This window comes from Mesoplodon densirostris, chromosome 3 (assembly GCF_025265405.1).
Source record: "Mesoplodon densirostris isolate mMesDen1 chromosome 3, mMesDen1 primary haplotype, whole genome shotgun sequence".
In the NCBI taxonomy this organism is placed as follows: Eukaryota; Metazoa; Chordata; class Mammalia; order Artiodactyla; family Ziphiidae; genus Mesoplodon; species Mesoplodon densirostris.
Window position 1 is genome coordinate 145,701,383 of NC_082663.1, and position 24,672 is coordinate 145,726,054.

The 24,672-nt window shown below is 54.5% G+C and overlaps 1 protein-coding gene and 1 non-coding gene across 9 annotated transcripts in view; one reads left to right on the top strand and one right to left on the bottom strand.

The window, feature by feature from the left end:
• Positions 1 to 24,672, bottom strand: part of DNM2 (dynamin 2) — a 92,722-nt gene that overhangs the window by 44,471 nt on the left and 23,579 nt on the right. For all 8 annotated transcript variants that reach the window (XM_060094137.1, XM_060094133.1, XM_060094131.1 and 5 more), the window contains exons 2-4: positions 15,116 to 15,189; positions 2,574 to 2,723; positions 570 to 773 (exon numbers count right to left, since the gene is read on the bottom strand). In XM_060094137.1, the coding sequence (XP_059950120.1) occupies positions 570 to 773; positions 2,574 to 2,723; positions 15,116 to 15,189 (428 nt within the window). The remainder of the gene's footprint in view (positions 1 to 569; positions 774 to 2,573; positions 2,724 to 15,115; positions 15,190 to 24,672) is intronic.
• On the top strand, positions 7,575 to 7,647 carry TRNAG-UCC (transfer RNA glycine (anticodon UCC)). Its single transcript has one exon. It is a non-coding gene; the product is annotated as a tRNA-Gly (tRNA).

Below are 24,672 nucleotides of genomic sequence, written 5' to 3' on the forward strand. Positions count from 1 at the left end.
GCTCCCACTGGAATATCAGCTCACTGGTGGCAGGGGGCCCCTCTCAACTTTGTCCCCTGCAGGGTTCCCAAGGCCGAAACAGAGCCTGCCCCAGTCTCCACCACTCCCTCCTGCCCCAACTGGCTTCATTAACTCGTCATCCTTTCACCTTCCCTGCCGGACCCCCCGAACAGTGATGGAGAGACCTCCAGTCCTCGTGACAGCTCTACAAGTTAGGACTGCTGTTGCCATTTCGACAGGAGGAAGAGGAACTTCTAGAGGGGGGATTTGGACTCGCATCTGTGCCCAAGGAGGGCTGCCCTCTTCCCAGCCCCCTGGACTAGCTTTCTGCACAGGCGAAGCAGGGACCAGCTTTCCAAGGAGCAATGCCAACTGCCACACACTGGCCTCCCAAGGGATGCCCCCCGGAACTGCTGGCCCTCATAGGAAATTCTGTGTCCCAGGCCTTTTCCTGGGGAGGCTGTGCGCCAAAGAGAACGCCAGTGACGTGGAATCGAGGATGTGGGGCAAGTCGTGATGCTCCAAGGCGCCGGAGAGAGGGAGCTGCTGCCGTGGGGCTCGGGGGGTACCTTGGGGGTCGACCTCCTTGGCCAGCTTGAGGGCATCCGAGTTGGCCAGGTCCATGTTGGCGGGGGTTACGGCGAGGATGAGGCTGCTCTCCCGGCTGATGAACTGCAGGACCATGTCCTTGATCTGGTACTCAATGTCTGGGGGCTGGTCCCCCACAGGCACCTTGGTGATGCCCGGGAGGTCAATGAGGGTCAGGTTCAACACTGGGAGGGAAAGCAGAGGGAGAGGCTGTCAGAGCCAGGGCAAGGGAGGCAGCACAGCCTTGCAGGGACCTGGCCCACTTCTCCAAGTGCTGGGGGTCAGGCCTCAGGATTTCTCCTGCCCTCCAACTGGATCCCACCTCTTTTTTTTTTTTTTTTCGGTACGCGGGCCTCTCACACATGCAGGCTCAGCGGCCATGGCTCACGGGCCCAGCTGCTCCGCGGCATGTGGGATCTTCCCGGACCGGGGCACGAACCCGCGTCCCCTGCATCGGCAGGTGGACTCTCAACCACCGCGCCACCAGGGAAACCCTGGATCCCACCTTTTGACCCGAAAACTCCCTCCTAGGAATCCCATCTTACAGACACCCTCCTGTACTCTATTTCAGTGAGACAGCTTTGTTTTTTTAATGGAGTGACTATTTTTTTTTTACTGAAGTATAGTTGAAATACAATATTATATAAGTTACAGGTATATAATATAGTGATTCACAATTTTTTAAAGTTATACTCCATTTATAGCTATTATCAGCGATACAGTTTTCAATCTGGACATTTGCATTTGCAAACTGGAATTACTCTCAATGTCTGAATAAATTTCAGCCCATCAATTCAGCCAATACTAAGGAACTATTAAAAACAAAAAGATGATACTCTGATAAGAAGCATGCTCTGAGATGCACTCATACGAAAAAGAGGCATTGGGCTTCCCTGGTGGCACAGTGGTTTAGAGTCCACCTGCCGATGCAGGGGACACAGGTTCATGCCCCGGTCCGGGAAGATCCCACATGCCGTGGAGCGGCTGGGCCCGTGAGCCATGGCCGCTGAGCCTGAGCGTCCGGAGCCTGTGCTCCGCAACAGGAGAGGCCACAATAGTGAGAGGCCCGCATACCGCAAAAAAAAAAAAAAAAAAAAAAAGAGGCATCAATGACTTTTATACCATGCTACAATTTGAGTAAAAGTTGTGAAACACATATACACAATTTATACATACATGTTCATAACTGCCTACATAGGCATTATGTATCATTTCGAGAACATGAAATATATTTTTAATTTGGGGGGGCAAGGCAGGTTTTCGCTGGATATACCCTTTTATAACTTGAATATGAGCCATGTACAGGCATCATTTATTCAAAAATAAATAAACTGGGAATTCCCTGGCAGTCCAGTGGTTAGGACTCTGCGCTTTCACTGCCAAGGGCGTGGGTTCAATCCCTGGTTGGGGAAGTAATATCCTGCAAGCCACATGGCGTGGCCAACAAATAAATAAACAAACAAACAAATAAATAAACTCATCACAAAGAACCCATACTGAGGTGTTAGGAGTCAGCGGCAATATTCACCAAATACCAATTAAGTTAGCAATCCATGCCTCTGGGTCAGAGGTTATACATGGCTACAGGCTGCTTGCTCTGTTTAAATGATGCAGTTTTAAAATCGGGATGTTACGCAGAAAAATATGGCTTTCTGGCTCCTCTTGAAGAACGAGAAGACCTGGCTGCCTTGGGCTGGCATCACTGTGTGGCCACCATTCACCTGGGAGCCGAGCCGTGGCTGCCCCTTTAAAAGGAACATACGAGCTGCAATTCACCCCAGACTCCACCATTCCCAACAGTCTCCCTGGCATGCTGTTTTTCTTAGAGCTGAGATCAGATGTGGGAAGATACAGATCAAGAGGGCTGTGTTGTGTGTGAAGAGAAATGGGAGGGGCCGTATTCTTGAGACTGAGGCCGACCCGACGCGTGACCCGCGGAGTCAGCCTTCCACTGCCCCCGTATGTGAGGGGTCCCTGTTGCCTACCGTGTGGCGAGTAGACCCGCAGGTTGATGGGCACTGGGGAGATGCCTTTGTTGGTCCCCGTGACCCTGTCGGTCTCGGCTTCAATCTCCTGCCGGACTTCCTCGAAGTCTGTAAACTTTTTGGACTTGCAGTGCAAAAACTCGGCATATTCTGAAAAGGGAAGAAAGATGTTCCAAATGAGAAAGAGAAGTGGTCTCGCTGTGTGCGGGGGAACAGATGGCCTTCTGGGACAGGTGCTTTGTCAAGCAGAGAAAGTGAAGAATCAGTTACAGGCCTTCCAGGAATTTGGGGAGCAACAGATTCATTCTCTTGACAAGTATCTGAGGGGGGCCCTCCTATAGACCATGCCCCGCTTCCAGACCTCAGGGTACAAAACTGGCAAAAATCCTGACTCTGTGGAATGGACATTCTCATGAAGCGTTTTGCAAAACAACACGTCATGACATATTATGAGTATAAAAAAAAAAATCACAAACAAAACAAAAAACCCCACAAAAACAAAAGACAACAACCAACAGGCGGATGTGAACAGCACTTATTCTTTTTTTTGATGAACAGCATACGAAAGATCAGCATGCATCACCCAGAGTGCAGTGATGTATGTTTGATGAAGCTTCTGCTTTGGTGTTATATTACATGAGATGGTCCTGGGTCGTGATGCAGAATCTCAGTCAGAAGGGCCGCAAGCTGCTGCCCTGGTGGGATCCTGAGCCGCCAGCTCCCTCTAGCCAGGCGAGATCCCCGGTGCGTGTCCCTGGGACTCACTGTCCTCCTTCCCCAAGGCACCCGCACGGGATGGGGAACAGGCAGCACCACTGGCCTCACCAAAGCCCATCTCGCTGCCCCTCCTCCCCTCCTGGCTGTTCATGGGGCCCCCCGACCTAGACGTGAACCCCTCAAGAGAAATGCTTTCTGGCTTCTTCAGGCCTTCTGAGCCCGGGGTGTCTGAAAGCCGTTATTGACACTGAGATGAAGGGAAATAAAAGTGACTAATGACAGTGCTGGTCATTATCAAGGCAGAGAAATCCAAAGCACAATGTGGATAAAGCAGGAAGAAAAAATGTTCATCGCAGGACGTAGGTGCTGAGTCTATAGGCATTCACTGTACAATTCCTGACTTTTCCATGTGTTTGAATTTTCACAGTCTATGTTGGGGAGGGGGGACCTTCTAGGCCCAGAGATCACGGCTCCTGCAAGGGATGCTAAAAAGAGGGAAGTTAAGTCTCACTGGTAAACAGCCTAAAGAACTGGTCCATGGCAGAGATGCAAAGATGTACACTGTAGCGCTGTTTCTTACAGTAAAAGACTAGAAATTGCCTCAATGTCCACCAGGAGGAGACCTGGCTACATAAATCACAGCACAGTGTTAACATCAGCTGCATCCGAAGAAAGGACGGAGAAAGACCCCTGCAACAGAGAAAGGCCAGGCAGGTGAAGAATCTCTACTCAGAGGTGGAACACAGCAGAAAGAAATGAATGCAGAGAGGTTCGCCATCCTATCACCATAACCGAACAAACTATGGCCAACAGTCAGGCCTTGTTTGCTCTGGCCAGGCCCTGCATATGGTCCCATTTGTTCCTCACAAGTGAGCACCTTAGCAGGCAGGCACCTCCATAATGCCCATATCACAGACAGGGAAACTGAGGCCAGAGAGGTGACACAACCTGGCTCAAGCTCAGTGGCGGAACTGGGATTTGGAGTTCAGATCATCTGTCTCCAGATGGTGGCACTCGAGTCACATGGCCTCTGTGAGGCCACAGACAGGCTCTTCACCTCTCTAACCTCTGCTGCGGGGGTCAGGGGGACTCCGCGATCAGATCACTGAGGATCTTACCCAATGTGGGCACTGGCCACTCGGGAGCAGGGCAATGAAGACTCTGGCTGGAGGGTACAGGACCAACCACCCCACCCCCTTCAGCTGACCCAGTTCCCAAGGACGGTCATGCTCCAGCCCTCCACAGGGACAAGAGGAAATACTCCGTTGCTCTTCCTGCAGCAGCCACCAAAAATGGAACAGTCCTCCAACCCACAAAGCAAACCTCAGCTCTCTTCTGGCTCAAGGCCCTGGGCTCAGCACTTGCAAGGTGCCATCCCCCTTCCTAGACTGCAGGGGAATGGAGGATGGGAAAGGGGCTGCGGACCAGGACACAGGCCCTGTCCCTTGCAAACCTCTCCCCTGCCAGGCCAGCCTGCCTGTTGCCTCTTCCAGGGAGCCTTCCCTGACTCCATGCCACCTGGAACCCCATTGTGCATCTTGGACCTCCTCCCCTGGCAGAGCCAGGTCACCCCGGATTGTGTTTATGGGACCAGGACCTGCCAGCTGTAGCCTCCCAGAGCCTAGTGTGTGTGGCAGGCAGCCTTCCCTTCTGCCAGACCCTTTGTGTGAGTGAAAGATGTGCAGGAGATGGTGCTGGAGAGCCACAACTTCTTCCCTAGAGGGTCAGTGGACAGCAGAAACCATACCTTCTGTGCCTAACAGGAAGGTCAAGGATTCAGCCCGGCCCATCCCTCACAACCTGCCTTCTTTACTGGGCTCCTCGTCACTTAGGAACCATGGGCTACATTCCAGGCTCACACCAACTAAGAAAGGTTCTGCCAACCCTCCTTCCTCTCCGCCCACAAGCACTGACCCTCTTAAAGCCAGACCTCAGCCTCTGCTCCTTGAAAACCTCCATAGCTCCCACCTCACCCCAGTAAAAGCCAAAGTCTTGGGACTTCCCTGGCGGTCCAGGGGTGAAGACTCCGCGCTTCCAATGCAAGGGGCACAGGTTCGATCCCCGGTCCTGGAACTAAGATCCCACAAGCCACACGGTGCGGCCCCCCACCCCCCAAAAAAAGAGCTGAAGTCTTCACCACATGTCGCAGGGTGCTACAAAATTTCCTTCCCCCCAGCTTCTGACCCCAACTCCCTCCCCTCCAGCTACACTGGCTTGCCTGGTTTCTCACACTCCAAGCCCTCCACTCCTGCCTCAGGGCCTTTGCACTGACTCTTCTCTGCCTACAGATACCCTTACGGGTCCCTCCCTCTCCCCATCTAGGTTTCTGCTTGAATGTCACCTCTCCTTCTCCATCAGGCCTGCTCTGACCCCAAACCTCCTCAGTCTCTTTCCCCCTTCCCTTCCTTAGGATCGTCCAAGTACCTGCCACCTTCTAATATGGTTTACCTTGTCAGCCTATGTATTTTCTCTGATCCCCAGGAGAAGGTCCACCCCACGAGGCAGGGATCTGAATCTGTGTTGTTCTGTGTCCCCGGGGAACAGTACTCTGAGCACACAGTAGGTGCGCTGTAATTACGTTTACAACTAAAATGACTGACGGAAAGGTAGTATGGTCCCTGCTCCAGCTTCCGTGAGGTGGCTCAGCACCGCCACGGCCACCAAGCTGGATATACGGGAGACTAGACAGGAACAGGGTCTGATGGGACCACCTGCTATCTCCCCCTCCCTCCCTCATTCCCAATGCACTTCTTGACGGCACAGGTCCAGACCAGAGCCAGGGTCCTGGTCTGATGAGGAAGATGGACTCGGCACAAGCATGTCACAGCAGGTGCCAGAGGCGCTCAGAAGAGAGACTCAACGTACCAGGAACCAGGAGGCATCTCCTGGAGGGGCGGCCTGCCTGACTCAGCCCTGGCCTACCTCATGCCTGCATGGTCTTTCTGAAGTGGACACCTTTCCCCATGCCCTGAGGATGCTCTGGACACAGGGGAGTCTACAGGAGATGGAGAAAAGGTGGGGGTGATGCCCACTGGCCAGGCTCCCCCTCTGTGCCTCAGTTTCCCCGTGAGGAAAATTAAAATATGACATGGGCTTCCCTGGTGGCGCAGTGGTTGAGAGTCCGCCTGCCGATGCAGGGGACACGGGTTCGTGCCCCGGTCCAGGAGGATCCCACATGCTGCGGAACGGCTGGGCCCGTGAGCCATGGCCGCTGAGCCTGCGCGTCCAGAGCCTGTGCTCCACAACGGGAGAGGCCACAGTAGTAAGAGACCCGCGTACCGCAAAAAACAAAACAAAAAAACCCAATATGACAAATAGGCGGAGTATTTAGCCTGAGTTTCCACAGCCCTGTAAGTGCTTGGATCGGGGAGGTGATTTTTTTTAACGATATACGGTCTCAAAGAGTAATTCAGAGGCCTTGAGGCTGAGCTAATGGCCTTCAATGCCTGGAGAGCACCCTCTCAACTCATCCCCAGCAGCCCAGGTCGAGCCACCACCAGCTCTGCCTGCCCTGGTCTCCAGGCCCCGCTGCAGCGTTGGTCTATCCTCAGAGCAGCTGCAGCGTTTTCAAACCTTCCTTTCCTTGTGCTCAGATAACAAAGCCAGTCCCTCAGGTCCCTGGGCCCTGCTACAGCATTTTGACGGCCACACAGGCACCCCACCGGAGCCCAGCAGCAGGCTTCCCTGGAAGGAGGGCCAGCCACGTGTGATCAGTCCCCGGAGGCTCCACGGGACCAGCCCAGGGCACAGCAGGAATCAAGGATAAAGCGGGCCCTCGGCGAGCAGCTGAGCTGCCAACTCCGAAGAGCCAGCCACCCTTAGCCACTGCAGGGCATCCCATCCGCGTCCCATGGGGTCAGTGAACGCACTTGCAGTTTTTTTCTAGAAGGAGGTTCTGCCCTCCGCCCAGGACTTGTTCCCTGCCTCCTTCAGGTCTTGGCTCTAACCAACTCTGCTTGGGGAGGCCCACCCAGACCAGCTGGCCCTTCGCGGCACTCCACACTGACTCACCATGTGCTTGTGTGTCCCCTGCTAAAGTCAGAGCTGCAAGAAGGGACTGCGAGGGACTTGGTTTTGGTCTCTGTACTCCACGGTGCCTGGTGCATAGTAACTGCTTAATAAAACTTAATTACTAGGTGGCCTGTTACAAAGCATTAGGTGCCGAAGCGTAGGAGGACTTCCCCCACCCCATGACTCCCATGTGGGTCCCCACTGTGTTCAGTAGCCAACACTCCGCCTCGGGCATCTCCCAGGCATGCCTTTCAAGAAGGTGCCCTCAGGACTTCCCTGGTGGTCCAGTGGTTAGGACTCTGCGCTTCCACTGCAGGGGGCCCAGGTTCAAGCCCTGGTCGGGGAACTAAGATCCCATAAGCTGAGTGGCGTGGCCCCCCCCAAAAAAAAGAAAAAAGAAAAAGGATCAAGGATATAGAAAGAAGAAAAAGATAGGAGAGACGTGTAATAAGAAGAAAACATTACTGGATATCTTTAAGAATATGGGGGCTTCCCTGGTGGCGCAGTGGTTAAGAATCCACCTGCCAATGCAGGCGACATGGGTTCGAGCCCTGGTCTGGGAAGATCCCACATGCCACGGAGCAACTAAGCCTGTGTGCCACAACTACTGAGCCTGTGCTCTAGAGCCCGCAAGCCACAACTACTGAGCCCGTGTGCCACAACTACTGAAGCCCACACGCCTAGAGCCAGTGCTCCGAAACAAAAGAAGCTACCACAACGAGAAGCATGTGCCCGCAACGAAGAGGAGCCCCCGCTCGCCGCAACTAGAGAAAGCCCGCGTGCAGCAACGAAGACCCAATGCAACCAAAAAAATAAATAAAATCAATAAATTTATAAAGAAAAAAAAGAATACGGAATGCTAAAACTTGATAAAGCATTAAAAAAATGAATTTTTTTTAAAAAACAGCCCCTCGGGCCTGGAGAACGCCAAGTCAGGCACCACAGCATGACTTGGGGAGGTGACAGGAGGATGAGAGGGAGGTGGGAGTGCCTCAGTTTCCCCACAGTGACACAAGACAACAGAGAGAGCCCAGGGTTAGCGATGTGATAAAGCAATCAGATAGTGCCAGGCCCAGAGACAGCGCGCAGATAGCTCAGCTGCCGGGCTTAGGGTAACTTCCGATGCTCCCTGGGGTTTCAGCGCTTCAGGGGTGTGTGTGACGGTTCTGTCCTGACCTTTGGGAGCATGTCCCATCCCTTCTCCATTCTCAACCCAACAAAGAGCAGAACAACCAGGCTGACCCCGGGCAGCGGAGATGGGGGTCTGCCTTCCCCAACCTATCAACAAACATGCTGGTCTGGCTGACACAGCCCAGGAGGAACAACTTGGGGCTCAGAGACACCTGGGAGACCCTGCGCACTACATAACCGAAGGGATCCAGACTTGAGGAACTCTTCAGAGCTTTCAGCTGAGCAGGAAGGGGGCAAAGCACATGGCACCTCCAAGTCTGTGTGGTCCTCAACGCCCCCCACCCCCAGATTTGAGACAAGTTGTGAACACCTACCATTCTAGGACACATTCTGGCCACTGGGAAGGTATGACATTACGATTTATGATAAGAAATATGTATTCGGTCTTCCCTCCACTTCTGACACAGAGCTTCTAAAATCCTTGGAATGTTCTAGTGATGAGTGATATTCACAACAAGCCCCTCTCAGTCATACCTAAGTTTATGTTAATGAGGTGACTTGGAATGCACCTAAGGATGGGGGCTGGTTATCACGGAAACCAGCCAGCTGTGATTAGAAGGTTGGAAACTTCAGTCCCACCCCTTGACCTCTGAGGAGGAAACAGAGACTGAAGGTTGAATCAAGCACTAATGGGAATGATTTAATCAGCCATTCCCTACATCCTCCATAAAATCCCAAAAGGATGGCGTTCAGAGAGCTTCAGGTTGGTGAGCAGGCGCAGGGGCCGGGAGAGTGGCGAGCTCGGACGGGGCGCAGAAGCTCCTTGTCCCTTCCCCATACCTTGCCTCATGCATCTTTTCCATCTGGCTCTTCCTGAGTTATACATATCTTTCTACAATGAACCGGGAATCTGGGGAGTAAAATGTTTCTCTGAGTTCTGTGGACCACTCTGGAAAACTGATTGAACCCAAGGAGGGGCTCACAGGAACCTCTGATCCAGAGTCGGGCGGTCAGAAGCACAGGGGACAGCTGGACTTGGGACTGGCATCTGAAGCGGGTGCGGGGGTACAGTCTGGTGGGACTGACCCCTTAACCTGTGGGATGTAATGCTGCCTCCAGGTAGGGAGTGTCAGAACTGAGTTAAATTGGAGCACACCGGATCAGTGCCCACTGACAACTGGAGAACTGGTTGTTGATGTGGGAAAAGACACACACTGGAGAAGGTGACAGTCCCAGGCTGCCATCCTGACCAGCTCCCACCTGGTCCTCACCAGCTCCCAGCTTGGTTTCCTTATGGAGACACAAGGCCACACCCCGACCATGGCAGGGTCTATAAGCTTTATAGAGAGGGCCCTGCCAGGGCCAGGCTGGCCAGGGAAAGGTGCTGCACACACAGTCGTGGATACTCTCCCACGGGAGAGAAGGAGCACAGAAGCAGCCCTTAAGAGCATGGGTAGCCACCTGTCCCATGATGATGGAGCTCCTACTGGGTGCCAGGCCCCATGCTGGGAACAGGGGAGAGTGATGGACAAAGCAGGTCAGCGGCCCTGCTCTGGTGGCACTGATGTTGAGGCAGAGGGAGAGAGAGAGAGAGAGACCATCAAGAAAATACGAGGGGGACTTCCTTGATGGCACAGTGGTTAAGAATCCACCTGCCAACGCACGGGACACGGGTTCAAGCCCTGGTCCGGGAAGATCCCACGTGCCGCGGAACAACTAAGCCCGTGTGGCGTAACTACTGAGCCTGCACTCTAGAGCCCACGAGCCACAACTACTGAAGTCTGCGTGCCCTAGAGCCCACGTGCCGCAACTACTGAGCCTGCGTACCTAGAGCCCGTGCTCAGCAGCAAGAGAAGCCACCGCAATGAGAAGCCTGCACACCACAATAAAGAGTAGCTCCTGCTCATTGCAAGTAGAGAAAGCCCGCATGCAGCAACAAGGACCCAACGCAGCCAAGAATAAATAAATAGATAGATAGATAATTAATTAATTAATTAATAAAAGAAAGAAAGAAAGAAAATACAAGGGACTTCCCTGGTGGTCCAGTGGTTAAGTCTCTGCACTCCCAATGCAGGGGGCCCGGGTTCAATCCCTGGTCAGGGAACTAGATCCTGCATGCTGCAAGTAAAGATCCCACATGCTGCAACTAAAGGAACCCGCATGTGGCAACAAAGATCCTGCATGAGGCAACGAAGACCCTGCGTGCCGCAACTAAGACCCGGCACAAATAAATAAATAAGTAAATTAATATGTATTAAGGGAATAAAAAAAGGAAATACGAGAACAGGATGGTGCCTCATAACGCACGCTATAGAAGGACTAAGGCAGCAGTGACTGGGGTGGGACTTGGGGGTGGGGCTCCCCCAGGGGAGGAGGAGGATGGGGCAGGGTGTTCCAGGCAGGACGCACAGTGAGGGTGAAGGTCCAGAGGTGGGAACCATCGAGCTGGTCCTAAGGATGAAGAGGAAGACTGCAGCACCAGGAGGAGGTGAGGTCCCAGAGGCCAGCAAGGCCCCATGGGAGCCACGAAGCCTCAAGGAGGCTGAGCGCCAAGCCCTGACATTCCCTCTCTGGCTCCTGTGAGCACCAGCCAAGGTCAAGGCTGGGAGGGAAGGCTTGTACACATTCCACACAAGAACGGTCCCCAGCACCCAGAGTTTACGAGGTCCAGGGGTGTTTCCCAAGGAGGAGCAGGGTTCCCCCGTGAGCCACCAAACTTCCTGGTGGCTGCGGTCTGACGTAATTTTTAAACTAAGCCAATTAAAAGTAATGGCTCACTGAGACCAACCTGGACGAGGAGAAGCAAGGCGCCACTGGGCGCTGCCGAAGTCAGAGAATTAGGAACTTATAGTACCAGGGACTCCAGACCCTACAGGAGGCGACAGCCACACCACAGACCCATGGGGTGCCAGGGCCATGAGGGAGTCACCACTACCACCCCATTCTACAGATGAGGAGGCCGAGGCACAGAGAGGGCAGCTACTTGCCCGAGGTCACGGATAGGAAGGGCTGGCAGCCTGGCTCTGGAGTCCTGTCTCTGAGAACCACCTGAACAAAACTTTAATCTCTAGGAGCAATGCAGCCCCGTGTAGCCCCTAGAAAGCTCTAAAGCCCCAGCCATCACCAAGTCCCACACTCGCTCAGCTTCCTCCCTCTTATCAGTGTCACCCCCAGCCCTGGTGCCTTGATGACCGTCACCTGGGCTCCCCACCTCGAGATCACTGTAGACTCTGCCCTCGCCACCATAGCACGGCCCTGGGCCAAGCCCCAACATCTCTCACCTGGCACCAGGCCAACCTCTCCCTGGCCTCCCCACCTGCACTCCTGCGCCTGTCCGTCCCTCCTCCACAAGGCAGCCAATGGGCTAAGCCGGTCTCTCCACACCCTGAATGCCATTTGGGTTCCCAACGCCTGAACCCCTTATCACACCTGCCAGGATGTGCCACCTGCCTCCCGGGCCCGACCCAGCCTCACCTCACAGCTTCACAACACAGCTGTTGCCCTGCCTAGAATGTTCTCCCGGGGCCCCTGGCCCAAAGTAGATCCAGTATCTGGTATACTCTCCCACAATCCCCTGTGCTTTCCCCTCTCAGCTGGACCATAGCAACCCCGCGTGTGCCGCACCCAACAGGCTGAGCTCAGGGAGGGCCGGGACCCTCAGAGTGCTCACAGTGCCTCCCTGGCATCCGGCCAAGGCCCAGCTCACATCTGCTCGGGACATTAAGAGACTAGGAAGGGACTTCCCTGGTGGCGCAGTGGTTAAAAATCCATCTGCCAATGCAGGGGACACGGGTTTGATCCCTGGTCCGGGAAGATCCCACATGCCGCGGAGCAACTAAGCCTGTGCGCCACAACTACTGAGCCTGTGCTCTAGAGTCCGCGTGCCGCAACTACTGAAACCCGCATGCCACAACTACTGAAGCCCGCGCACCTAGAGCCTGTGCTCCACAACAATAGAAGCCACCGCAATGAGAAGCCCGCGCACCACAAGGAAGAGTAGCGCCCACTCACCGCAACTAGAAAAAGCCCACACGCAGCATCGAAGACCCAACGCAGCCAAAAAAAAAAGAGAGAGACTGGGAATGCCATGGTCGGTGGGGGGAGAGTGTGCAAGCTGGGACACAGCAAGGAGCACTCCCACGTGGGACACCCTGGACCCCTCTCCCCCACCCCACACCCCCAGTCCCAGCCCAACAGGATCCAACTATATGTCTCCATCTCCACGGATGCCACCCCATCCCTACTTCCTGGGTCCCCCTGCCCCAGAGCTGGTCCCTGTGGTCTCTTCTCCACCAGTGGCCACAGGATCTGGTCAAACCACACCTCGGCCTAAGGCCACACTCCCCCAGAATGAGTTTAAGACTGGGCTTTCAAGATGGCCCTCCCATGTGCCCTCAGGCAAGCGGCTTGGAAGCTTCAGTTCCCTCCTCTGTAAAGTGGGGTGACAGGAATGGAGATTTCAGCATCATCCGGGGCAGGCGCTGGGCAGATGTGCTCCCACAGGACTGTCACTTGCCACGTGCTTCTCTTCTCTCCCCCATCAGAAGGAATTTCAGTTCCTCCAGCAGGCCATGCTGGGCATCGCTGCCTCACGGTCTTCACACGTACCACTCTCTGCTAGGAGGGAGAGTTTCCCCTCCCCCAACACACCCCAAAGCACCTGCCAGCCTCGGCTCAAACGTCACTTCCTACGAGAAGCCCTGTGATGCTCCCAACAGATGGACCCACCACCACCACACATGTTCACATCTGGTGAGGGCCATGTCTGTGTGTCTCCCTCCTGCTCTCGACCCAAGTCTCCCCCTACACTGTCCCTCAGCACTAAAAGAAGTACCAAGAGGCAAGGTGACAGGTGGTGGCAGCATCCCTGGTCCTGCTCACCACTGTGCCCCAGCCCTGCACCAGCTTGTGGCATGCAGCAAGTGCCCACTGGATTATTGCTGGGTGACAGCCACTGGGGAGGTGATGGGGGAGCCCTCCCGCCATGACAATGCCACAGACCTTCTATTGCAGGAAGCCAGCCAACCTGTTCCCCAAACAGCAAGCTGTCCCCAAACAGGCTGGCAGCAAGCACAAAACCACAGCCAATGGGATGGCACCACTCGGCAAGGGCCTGGAGTGTGCCAGGCACTGTTCTACGGGCTGTACGTGAACTGAATAAATACGGTCTTCGTGGCAACCGACAAAGGCAGTACTATTATTATCTTCACTGTCCAGACAGGAAACACAGCTGTGAGCAGCAGTCCCTCCCCAGGGGCCAGACAGCCAGTAAGCTACAAAGCCAGGATCTGAACCTGGGCAGTATTAGCTCTCAGCCCCCACCCACCAGAGCAGAGGTTTTCCCAATGTAGTTTTCCCAAAAGCATCAGCATGACCTGGGAACTCATTAAAAATGCAGATTCTCACCCCTCCACCCTCCACCAACCTACTGAATGTGAAACAGAAACCCAATGGGCCAAGCCCTATGTGACTCTGATCCCGCTGACATCTGAAAACCCGCGGCCCTGCTGCTGCCCTTCCTGGCACAGCTGACTGGACACCTGAACCCAGAGGAGGCAGCCCATTGGCTCGCCCCTGGCAGGAGCTGGACCAATCAACTGCCATCTCTCACTGGTGTCCCGCCCTCCTGCAGGTGGATTGGGTGAAGGCCCGGAGGATGAAGGCGAGATGAAGGGACTAGAACCAGCTGAGAGTGGAGTCTGAGGTCTGACCCCACCTGGGTACTCATCCCAGGTGAAAGGCAGGTAACCTGGTTAAACCTCAGTTTCCCATTCTGTAAAATGGGAATATGTCAGCTGCCTTCCCAGAGTGGGGGTGTTTAACATGGCCTGTGGTGACGCTGGCACACTGAGTGCGGAACCGACCATGGCTGACATTCCAGGTCAGTGGGGAAGCAGCATGGAGACCCCCTGGAGGCTCTGGAGAGAAGAGGCCCCACCCCCAACGGTTCCCCTCTCCCCTTCCAGCCTCTGACCTGAGATGCTTTACAAGGAAGCCAAGTGGGTTTCAAGTTGGGAGACATGCCCATGTTACGTCAGACTTGTGTGGGAAGAACGGAGGCCGCCAAGGGGAGGACAAAAAAAAATCTACATGTGGGCCATTCTATATTCAACAGGCAGGGTCTCTCCCAAAAGTCAGTGTTGTAGTTTAAAAAGAAACGGTGGGGATGCTGCTCTAATGAAAAGAGGAGACACGACAATGAAGGGTAGTGTGGGACTGATCAGAGCAGCTGTAGAACCAGCCAGGGAAGATATCTGGGGGGAAATTGGCAACGTGAGTATGGACTGGGTGTAAGATAACAGGCAGAAATGATGACTTCTCTTGGGTGTGGTTCCGTGAGTGTAAGAGAGTGTCCTTATTGCAAAGGGAGATGCACTGAAGCATTTCGGGTTGACATGTCACAATGTCTGCTATTGATTTTCAAAGTGTTCAGCAAAAACGTGTCATCTACGATAGAGCCAGAAATATGGCACCTGGTGGCCTGGTCACAGCTGAGGATGCTGGCTGGGGGTGGGTGGAGGTGCTCAATGAACTGTGCTTCAACTTCCCTGCATACAAGGAAAAAGTGAATTCAAACCCAAATGGCAGCCTAGGACCTGAGACTCATCAGAAGGCCCCTGGCTCCCGCTGGGCACCGCATCCACGTTCGTTTCCTGTTTGGGCTACAAGCCACCCCGTCGTACCTGTTTTTGAGAAGATGAGCTGCAGGATGAGAGGCCGCCGAGTGACGATTCCTGAACCTCGGGGAAGGAAGTCCCTGTGGGAGGGGAAAGGGTCAGAAATTACTCACGAGGCCGGCTTGCAGGGAGCAGGAAGTGTGGTCACATGGAGTGGAGCAATCCCCTCTTGCAATCTGGGTGATCTCAGCAAAGACACCAACCCCAGCAGGGTACCAGGGAACGCTCTGGCCTTGGAGGGTCCTGAGGCCACAGAGGAATGGGGGAGGGGCTGGATTGAAGGTTAGCGGCAAACGGAACCACTTCCCTCCAGCTGGTTATGCTCCGGCCCCAGCATGGCCAAAGACCCCTTTCCCTGCCAAATATTTGGACCCCCAGACCCAAAAGAGATCAGTACATTTCTTTTTTTTTTTTTTTTTTTGCCACATCGTGTGGCATGCAGGATCTTAGTTCCCTGACCAGGGATTGAACTCATGTCCCCTGCGGTGCAAGTGCGGAGTCTTAACCACTGGACTGCCCAGGAAAGTCCCCAGATCAGTACATTTCCTACCTACATTTTTTAAAGTAATATAATGCCATACATATGATATAAAGACTAAAATAAAAGGAAAATATTTAATGACAAAACACAATGTGTTTCATGCCCCAAAAAGACAAATCGATAGAGGCGGGGAGTGGATCAGTGGTTGCCCCAGGGGTGGGAAACTGAGAGCGGAGAGCTTTCTGGAGTGATGGAAATGTCCTAAAGCTGGACTGTAGTGCTGTTTACTAATACTTACTATACATTTACTAAAAACCACTGCATTTGAAATGGGTGAATTTCCTAGCATGTAAATGATCCCTCAATAAAGCTGTTTAATAAAAAAAAATATCTATGCTATGTATTTCACTATGGAAATACACAGGCACTACCTGCACTGACTTACACTAATACACCTGGATTCATGCAAAGTGGGAAAGCCGGGAGCCACACTGGACCGTTAAGAAAGGAAAGCAAGGGAATTTCCTGTCAGCCCAGTGGTTAGGACTCTGCGTTTTCACTGCTGAAGGCCCAGGTTAGATCCCTGGTGGGGGAACTAAGATCCTGAAAGCCGCATGGGCGCGGCAAAAAAAAAAAGGAAAGCAGAAGAGCAGGGGTCCAGGCAGGCACAAAAGCAGCAACATTTTTAGAGATCACCAAAGCCAGGCAAAGGATTCTTTGTCGTTCCATGTAAAATGGAGAAAGGTTCTAGGCTCAGGGAATTTTAAACAAGTTTTGCACCCAGATAAACATTCGGATTATCTGAAATTTATGCAGAACACTGGGCAGGTGTGTTTCACACAGGCAAGCATCCTTGGTGCCACCCCGCTCCCCAGAACTGTGACAACCAGTGTCTCAGGGGCACCCTACCTGATCGGGAACCCCAGAGAGAGCCCCAGAGGAGGTTGCTGGTTCTCAGCATGGGCTGGGTGTCAGAACCCCTGGGAACCTGTTAGCCCAGTGGGCGGAATGAGGGAGGAGGCGCGCCCTCACCACACGCCATGCACTATGAGGGTCGCGCTCCATCGGCCCGTGGGCGGTCCCACCACGCTTATGCAGCGCCTCCTCTGGCTGGGCACAGGGACACGGCAGCAGGTCGGCCTGTGAGATGAGGGACATCCCAGGGGCAGATCGGCTCTGGAGGTCCTATGGGGGCGCCGCTGTGAGCAGCAGAGTGGGGCGCTGGAGTGGACGAGTGAACGGGCCCAGAGACGGGTGGGGTGATGGTGGTGCTGGAGGTCACGGGGAGAAGGCTGGTCGTCATTCTTAGAGCAAGCCCACTTGCTGTCACTGTTGAGGGACAGTCAGATCATAACCCTGTGTGCTTTTAAAGGTATGTAGCTTTAAAAGACCCCTCTGGGGACTTCCCTGGTGGTGGTCTAGTGGTTAAGACTCTGCGCTTCCAATGCAGGGGACACGAGTTCGATCCCTGATCGGGGAACTAAGATCCCACATGTCACGTGGCACGGCCAAAAAATAAAAACAATAAAAAATAAATAAAATAAAAGACCCCTCTGGCAGCTTCAGGGCTGAGGGTGGGAGCCAAGAGGCAGGCAGGAGGCAACTGCACTAGTCAAGGAGAGCGATGACGGGCTGGATTGGGGGATGGCAGGGACACAGAGGGCAGTCAACAGACACTGGAGAGAGTCAAGAAGAGCTGAGGAGACAGCCAGCCATGACTGGGGAACAGGTTGGGTGGAGAAGACCCATGCAGGAAGGGAAGGGCCAAAACAGAGGGGAGAACACCCCAAGGGCACGTACAAGCCCCGGGTGGGGGGTGGGGATAAAGCCCACAGTCCCTGGCGGCATGCATGGTCAACCCTCCACACCTCAGATGCTCCCCATGGAGCCACATTCCTGAGGATGACAAAGAACCTGTGGGCCACCCTGCCCTGCTCGGAGTACTTCACACCTGCTTCACGCAGCGTGACACTGAGCGTGACTCCCATTCTCCCATTTGGCAGATGAGGAGACTGAGGAGCAGCAAGGATCTGTGACCGGGCCAAGGTCACAAGCTTGTTCACTCAAGTATTACTCACACCTACTGAGCACCTTGGACGTGCTGGGGACACCAGTGCCAACCTCCTGACAGGAACCACGTGAGACAGTGCGGGTGGGGACAAAGAAGACACATCATGGGGGTAAGAGGGCTTTGGTCAGTGACCAAACAAGACAGGAGCAGCATGTGAACGGAATCCCCAGTGTCCCACCCGTGCGGCTCCTCCACGCTGTCGTGTGTGATCAGGGCTGGTTCCTTTTCCTTGCTGACCCGTGCGCCACTGCGTGGATGGTCCACAGTCTGTTCATCCGCTCAAAAGCTGATGAGGCTTTCGGTGGGGAGCGAGGGGTTGTCTTTCCAGCTCGGGGCCATTACAGATAAAGCTGCTATGAACATTCTCATCCATGCCTTTTGTTGACATATGCCCTTGTTTCTCTTGCTGAGTCACAGGGTAGACCTAACCCTGAACAGGCAAAACTAGTTTCTGCTGATAGAAATCAGAGCAGTTGGTCCCCTCTGGGGGAACTGACTAGAAGGGGCAGGAGGGGACTTTGTGGGGTGATGACAATGCCCTCTATCTTGATCTGACCAGTGCATGCATTTATTTTAAAAATGAAGGTGTACATATAAGATTAGGACAATTTACCATATCTAAGTTCAATCTCAAGGTCACAAGCACAAGGAGGTCCAGGAACACGCACTCGTGAAGACTCAGATACAAAGCACAGAGAGAACACTCCACTAAAATTTGCCCACAAAAACATTATAATCTGGGCTTCCCTGGTGGCGCAGTGGTTGAGAGTCCGCCTGCTGATGCAGGGGAGGCGGGTTCATGCCTGGTCCGGGAGGATCCCACATGTCGCGGAGCAGCTGGGCCTGTGAGCCATGGCCGCTGAGCCTGTGCGTCCGGAGCCTGTGCTCCGCAACGGGAGAGGCCACAACAGTGAGAGGCCTGCGTGCGTACCACAAAAAAAAAAAAAAAAAAGCATTATAATCTTACTAGTTTCCCAGTAATAGCTCAGATGTAAAGAACTTTAAAGCCCATGGGGGAGACTAATTATATTATGGCTCATTCGTGTCACTGTGCAACCACACACACATGTACACACACACACACACACACACCCCAAAACAACAACAACAAAAAAGAGCTTTTTATCTCCTGACACGGAACTTCCTTCTGGGTGTATTAAGTGAGGAAAACAAAACGTGTGGAAGAGTGTGTTTTGTAAGTAAATAAAAAGCCCCCAAACAGAGCCCAGGGTGGTTGGGGCCTGTTGCAGGGGGTTAGGGAGCAGGGAAGAGTCATTGCACTGTTCTGGAACATCTCTGAATTCTGCATCATCCACATGGATTACTGACTCCAAAAAAAAATTTTTTTAAGAGTAGCTAACAGGGCTTCCCTGGTGGCGCAGTGGTTGAGAGTCCACCGCCGATGCAGGGGACACGGGTTCGTGCCCCGGTCCGGGAAGATCCCACATGCTGCGGAGCGGCTGGGCCCGTGAGCCGTGGCCGCCGAGCCTGCGCATCCGGAGCCTGTGCTCCGCAACAGGAGAGGCCACAACAGTGAGAGGCCCGCGTACTGCAAAAAAAAAAAAAAAAAAAAAGAGTAGCTAACAGTTGTCGAGAGCTCACTGTATGCCAGGCAAAAAGCTGAGAACTTTCCGTGCCACTTAACCCATTTAACCATGACAAGATCCAACAAGGTGGTCTGTGAGCTAGCTCCATTTTACGGAGGTCACTAGGCCCTGAGGTTGGTGGTCACTTGTCAACCAGGGGTGGCAGGAGCGTAGACTGAAACCCATGGGGTCTGAGCTTCTGACCACCAAGGCCCCCGGCCTCTGGGCCTGCATGTCTGCCATGGAAGCTACAGGCATCTCCCCGGCAAGGACCAGGCTTTCCGCCACTGGTGTTGACACGTGCTGTCCTGTGACTGCTCTGGGTATGTCCAGGGGCCCAAGGCACCGTGAGCACAATGGTGACACCACGCACAACGGACAATGCGAGCCTCAGAAGAACACGAGGGCCAGCGTGATGAGAGCTCTGGGCCCTCGCAGGGGAAGGCTGCGACTTGGGCTGGGACGTGTATCCGGAAGCCACCGGACTGCAACACCCACCCTCAGCCTCAACAGTCCCTGAAAAGCAGCCCCCTAGAAATCTCCGAGGGGCTCAGTAAGGAGGTGCCTGCCCAGCTGTGCCGTAAGACCCACCCACAGGGTTTCCTGGCACCCAGCAGCAGGAGCACTCTTGGGGCCCTCCTGGCCTCGGTGGTGGAAGGAAACCACCTCCCCCAAGCAGCTCTGCCTGCAACACGGACTGTCCACTTATCAGGAGGAGACTTTCAAGCCTCAGTCATCAGATTCCTCCTCCCTGACCCCACCCACATTCCACTGGTCACCAAGTCCCTCCCTCTGACCCAAAGTGCCCACCCCCTCCTCTCTCTTCCCAGCTGCTATAAGGGCCACTGCGCCCCGAGGTGGCCCTGCATACTGTGTGACCTTGGGCCAGCTTCCCAGCCTCTCTGATCTGGGTTTCCTAGTTAGTAATGGGGAAACTCCTCTCACCTCAGAGGGCAGCTAGGTAGCAGACAAACAGGCCCCCCATGACTCGCGACCCACAGCTCTGGCTCAAACGACACCTCCCTAGGGAGATTTCTCCCACCCTCATTCACAGCTCCAACCCCCCCCTGCATCTTCCTCCCGTGCCTCATTTTTCTCCAAAGCACTAACCCCTTGTATGTCACTTATCTGCTTCTTGTCTGACCCTCACCACCCCCATGTCAGCTCCCCAGAACAGGATCTGTGGTTTATTCTGCTCCCTGGTACACAGTAAGTGCTCAATAAGTGTTAACTGTGGTCATTTCAGCACCATCCCTGGCCTCTAATCCGTTGGGCCCACCCCTGGTCCCAGGCTTCTGACCCATCCTCCTCCCAGGCTATATGTGGTTATCCTCCTAAAACAGAAACCTGGGCCTCCAAGCCTCCCTCCTGCAGAGGTCACATGACCAACCCCAGGTTTGACAGGGTCCCCCACCTGCCCATCCCACCCCCGCACAGGGCTGCCCCCTCGTAGCCGCACCCCGCCCACCGGCCCCAGCCTCTGGGTTCTTCCCTGCACTGCTGGCCTCCAAGCCTTTGCAAGGGCTGTTCCCTCTGCCTTCCTCTCAGGCTCTGCAGATGCAGTGGATTGCACCTCTCCCTCCCAAATGCATGCCCATTCCCACTACCACCAACTTGGCCTCCAGTGGAGGTCTAGTCCTGTGTCAGGATGGGACCTCTTCACCTAAACTGGTCACCACTGGATCTCCAGCACCTAGAACAGAGCCTGTCATACAGCAGGTGCTCATTAAATGTTGAATGGACAGGAGGAACATGGACGCTGGAGCCAGACGGCATGGCTTCAAAGCCCAGATCTGCTCCCACCCTGGCAGGTCTCTGTCCTCTCTGGGCACTGGCCCAGCCACCTGTGGGATGGGAGGACACCGCCCATCCACCGGGATATGTGACCTGGCAAAAGTCACCTCACCCTCTTGGAGCCTCAGTTTCCAGGCTCTAAAATGGGCTGCCTCTCCCTAGAAGGTGATGAGGGCTCCGGAAAAGGCAGTAGGGGGAAGGGAAAGGCGCAACAGGAAGTGGCACAGTGGGCCACTCAGAAGCCCATGCTGTTTATTTACTGTCTTCTGAATGGAGCACAAGGCCTCTCCAGGAGCACGTTGACTTGCAGTCCCCAGGAGGGTGGAGATGCAGGAACAATGGAGACCAAAACCCCAGGAGAGGGAAAACAAACACAAAAGCCGGCAGAGGATGAGTCAGCCCGAAGCCAGAGCCTGTGAGGGCCCAGGCAAGGGGCCCGGGCTGGGATCCCCTCCTCCTCATCAATTCCTCAAGGGGTCACCCAAAGCCTCAGTGGGGCTGGGAGACCACACACAATGCCAGCCACAGGAAGAGCTCCTAGGCAGGAGCACATGCCCCAGGTTCATGTCTGGCCTGACTCTCTCAGGCTCTCACAAGAGCCCATACAGGGAACCCTGGCCGCCCACCTGGCCCAGCTCTAACCCCATCTTAGGTAACATCTCAGTAAACCCTCTGGCAACGCCAAAGGAATGATGCCAGGGTCAATACCCCCATTTCACAGATGGGTAGACTAAGGCTCAGTTTCGAGACCTGCAAAAGCCACTCAGCAAGGAAGGAGCAGAATCAGGATGGGAACCTGGGTGGGACACCAATGAGGCAGAGCCCCCAGTCACCCCCACCTGCCTGGGGGGACTCCTCTGTAGTTTTGCTAGAACAGAAGTAGAGGTCATCATCGCTCAGTCTCCGAGGCCGCACAACATCTGGCCTGTGCATACCCCCTTGGTCCCTGCCCTGGTCCCTGCCTCGTTCGCGTCCCCTCTTGATACCATCCAACAGTAACCATCAGTTACCTGGAGCCCAGCCTGCACTCAGTGTCCCTAGGCATGTGCCACCATGTCCTTGTGGTCCCCCCAAGGGCCAGGTACGGTGATTATGCCCCTGACTCAGACCACAGACCAGGGGCTCCTCCGGTCTCCCATCCCCCACCCCACCAAGTGGCAAGTCCTGCAGGTTCCACCTCCAGATGGAGCCTGAATGGGCCTACTCTTCTCCACATCCAAGGCCTTCAGCCTGGCCCCCCAGCGCTTGCCTGGACCAGTGCAGTGGCCGCCTCTCAGGCTGTCCACCACAGTCAGGGCTTGACGCCCTCTGTTCAGAGCCCTCCCAGGGCTACTGCCTCACTCAGGTTAAAAACCCAAGTCCTGAGGACTTCCCTGGAGGTCCAGTGGTTAAGACCCCACACTTCCACTGCAGGGGGCACAGGTTTGATCCCTGACTGAGGAACCAAGACCCTGCATGCCATGAAGTTTGGCCAAGGGAAAAAAAAAAAAAAAAAGCTCAAGTCCTCCCTGCGGCCCATGTGACCCTCCCTGCGTGATCTTCCCAGTCACCTCCCTGCCCTCACCTCCTCCTTTTCTCCCCTCAGTCACTTAGTTCCTGCCACACTGGCCTCCTCCATGTTCTCCAAACACACCAGGCACAATGTGCCTCAGGGCCTTTGCACGGGCTGCTCCCTAGACCTGGAACCCTCTCCCTGCAGCATTCACAAGGCCAGCTGGCAACTCCTGGCCCAACGGTCTCCTCCCTGCACCCGCCCCCTGATATAGAGCAGTTCCCCGCTGTCACCCACCATCCTGCTCAATTCTCAATTCTACCTTCTAGTTTACTGATTTGTTCACATGGCTGTGGTTTATCCCTTCCCACCCACCCGCCCATTAGAAGAGTGGCAGCCTCACGGGGAAAGGGTCCTCTGCCTGGCACGAGGCAGAGGACCAATGCTTGTGGGACGAAGGACCAAACCTGCCATTGTACAGATGAGGAGACTGAGGCTCGGATGGCAATGGGACGATGGGATAAGGTTGTGGGTGCCCCTGCCGGCTTTCATAATCTCACTTCCAGGTGTCACCCTTCACAAAATTCCCAGCAGGCTCCTCCCTGCTCAGGAATCCTGCAGGTTCGCCAGCCGCTTGCCAGGCACTCAGCCATAGTATCACTTGCTCTGTGGTCTCATCTGGCGGCCAGGCCAGGAGCAAAAGCAGGAAGTGGCTCACAGCATACAGCAGCCCTGGCTCTGGGCCTTTCAGACCCCGGCTGGAATCCTTTCTGGACAACCTGTGCAGGTGGAGTGACACCTGTGTGCCTCAAATTCCTCAACTGTTAAGTGAGGTAAGGTAGAGTGGAAGGTTTGCAAAAGTTCTTACCACGGTGCCCAAAAGAGACCCTTTGCCCCATGCAATCAAAGAAAAACCCAACACAGTACGAGTCAGGTCACTTCCCTCCTCTGCTCCAAAGTGCTCCCTGTGGCTTCCGAGGCCCTGAGCAATCACCCCATCACCTCCCTTCCCTCACCCCCACCTTCACTTCGTGCACTCCCTCTGGCCACATTGGTGGTCAAGGTACAACAAGCAGGTCAAAGCAATTCCTGCATCAGGGCCTTTGCACATGCTCATTCTCTGCCTGGAATGACCTTCTCCCCAGAGCCTTTCCATAATCCTGGCTTCCTCTGGTCACTCAGGACTCAACTCAGATCTCACCTTCTCTGAGAGGCCTGACTGTCCTCTTCTGACCCTTCCTGCCCCACGTCACCGGGTTTTCATTCTCCTGAGTGGGTTTGCAAGGACAGCCACTCCCTGCGGCAGTACTTTCCAGAGTGAAACCCATTAACAACCTAGAGGTCCATCAGCAGGGAATTGGCTAAATCAACCTTGGAACTGGCCCAGGGAGCAATCCAGGCCGTAGGGCTGAAAGCAAAGTGTGACATGCAGAACAGTTTGTGTCCTCCATTTTCTTTCCTGCCTGTGTAGGGACAGTAAGTTTGGAGGTGACACCCTGAGCCCTTCATGGAGGTCGGCTATGGAGTGAGAATGGAAAACCTTCTGTTTCTTATAGTCTCCAATGTGATTTGGATTTTGGTCTTTTATAACTTTTTAAATAACTTTTATAACAGGCAAATACTAATTTGTAACTTTAACTTTTTTTTTTTCTTCCGGCCACACCGTGCGGCTTGTGGGGGCCCTGGGCAGTGAAAGCAGAGTCCTGACCACTGGACCACCAGGGAATTCCCACTAATTCGTAACTTTCCATTTGTACTGAGGCTCCAAAGCAACTGGTCAGCCAAGCCACATTTTCAAGGGTGATGGGGAAACCACCAGTTTTTGGGGAGCCGAGCTCTCAACTCCACCCTCCCGGGCGTCCCTCTGACACCTCCTCACGGCTCTACACTGCAGCAGGTGGCCTGACTTGCGCAGTGTTGGCCGTGCGACCTTGGCAGCAAAGTCACTCATGTTCTGGGCTCCGTGTCCTCACCCGTAAAATGGGATGTGCTAGGGGAGAGAGGAGACATCGCAGGTGCTGGGGAGGTGGTGGGTGCTCGCCACGAATCTGCAGCCCCTGGACGGTGGTCAGCCACATGTGGATTTCTAGCTCTGTCGCCACCCAGAGGGGCCCAAGCGAACGCAGGGGCAGGGTGTTG